Genomic DNA, 1,688 nt, shown 5'->3' with positions numbered 1-1,688 from the left:
CATTCTATAAAACAACACTGTAAGTGCCTTTGAACTGCAGTACAAACACAACATTCAAGATAACAGTTAAAAGTAGTGTAACCATAAACAACAAAACAAGAACATCCAAACAGCAGTCCCAAGGCATGATGGGAGAGAACTAGCCGCTCCCCCAACACGCCACAATATTTTATAAATTTAAGATGACTAAATCTAAAGATGAAATTTTTTTTAGCAAATGCAACTATTTAAATCTATCTGTTGTAAAAGAATTGTGGCAAATTTTTTTTTACGGTAATTAAATTTTTTTTTAATTAAAAATCTTTTTTAATTAATTAAAAAAAAAATTAAAGTCATTAGTAGTGTCACAGTAATGTGTGCACGTTCCCAGAATCCAGGTTACTACGATATAACAGCTGAGGACATGTCTGTGTGGCACATTCCCAACAACTTCCCGCTGGAATTCTGGAACATGGAAGCTGCAGCAGTCCTCCGCTACCACACTGAAAACCGCTTCCTCAGACTGTATGGAGGAAATCTCTTTCAGCTCTTCAAGGTAATTTAGCTGTGCAGAAACCGAACTTATAACCAGGGTAAAAGGTCACAAACCGCTAGGTATCAATTACCTGGCAGCTACTGTCTGTCATTAACAAGGTGGTACTACTGCATGGGTGATACTTTGTACAAATGACTGTTGCCATTGATCTCTTTCTTTGGGTGGTCTGTGCATGGGAAAAGGAAACTGAAAAATAAGTGTTTTTGTTTGCATTTCTTTCTCTTTCTGAAACACTTGAAGACTCACACAAAGAAAGAATATTGCACTTATGATGTCTTTCTGTCAAAATGCCCTGTTCAATTAAATTGATAGTGTTAAATTTAAATAAATGGTAAGAAGTTACCTCGCCAAAAAACAGAGATGCTGCACTTCTTCACTCCCTTCGGACACTATTTTTTCTCCAGGTTTGGTCATTTTTCTCTGTGGTCTTCTCGTTTTGCCTGTAGCTGTTCCACAGAAGCAGGAAAGTCATATTCACACAGCCACACATGTTGATTTTTAAATTGTATTTTCAAAAGCATTACATTTGTTTGCTTTTCAGTCAGAAACTATTTACAGATATGTAAATAACTCCAGCCCTGAGCCATTTCTAACCAGTTAGAGCTGAGACTTTTTTTAGTATAAAATAAAACAGTGGTTAAAAATGTTGTTAACTACACAAACAAACATGCAGATCTACACATAATAAGACTGTCTCATCTTTTCAGCAATATCCAGTGAGATACAATGTTGGGTCATGCGGTGACAGAGGGCCAGCTATTCCCATCGTATACGACCACGGGGATAAGGAGTCCACCAGAATGTTGTATGGACCCAATTCAAGAAGTAAGAAGATCATGTATGAAGAAAATAATGGTAATAGAGAGGTTTTTTAACAATTAGCCATAATGGCTGATAGGGTATAGTTGTCACCCCGGTCGTTTGGGGAGGACACTTAAGCTTGTGAATGTCGCTTGAGAATGAGGAAATGTAGGAGCTTAACAATGCATGCGATGCAGGATTTTGAAACTGATACCATTAGGTGCCCCGAGTTCCTGAAGGCTCTGGACGTTGTAGGGCTGTCCTGGTTGCCACGCCTCTGCAATGTTGCGTGGAGATCAGGGGCAGTAACTGTGGACTGGCAGACCGGGGTGGTGGTCCCCATCTTTAAGAA

The 1,688-nt window shown here is 38.9% G+C and overlaps 1 protein-coding gene across 1 annotated transcript in view; it reads left to right on the top strand.

Annotated features, from left to right (window-relative positions):
• The window catches only part of LOC102211890 (intelectin-like), a 27,234-nt gene that overhangs the window by 979 nt on the left and 24,567 nt on the right, over positions 1-1,688 (top strand). Inside the window, exons 3-4 of the mRNA XM_005741214.1 lie at positions 371-535; positions 1,243-1,360. Of these exons, the coding sequence (XP_005741271.1) occupies positions 371-535; positions 1,243-1,360 (283 nt within the window). The remainder of the gene's footprint in view (positions 1-370; positions 536-1,242; positions 1,361-1,688) is intronic.

Source organism: Pundamilia nyererei, unplaced genomic scaffold (assembly GCF_000239375.1).
Source record: "Pundamilia nyererei isolate P.nyererei 1_Seehausen unplaced genomic scaffold, PunNye1.0 scaffold00107, whole genome shotgun sequence".
Classification (NCBI taxonomy): Eukaryota; Metazoa; Chordata; class Actinopteri; order Cichliformes; family Cichlidae; genus Pundamilia; species Pundamilia nyererei.
The sequence above is the reverse complement of the archived record's forward strand: the minus strand, read 5'-3'. Positions and strand labels throughout refer to the sequence as shown.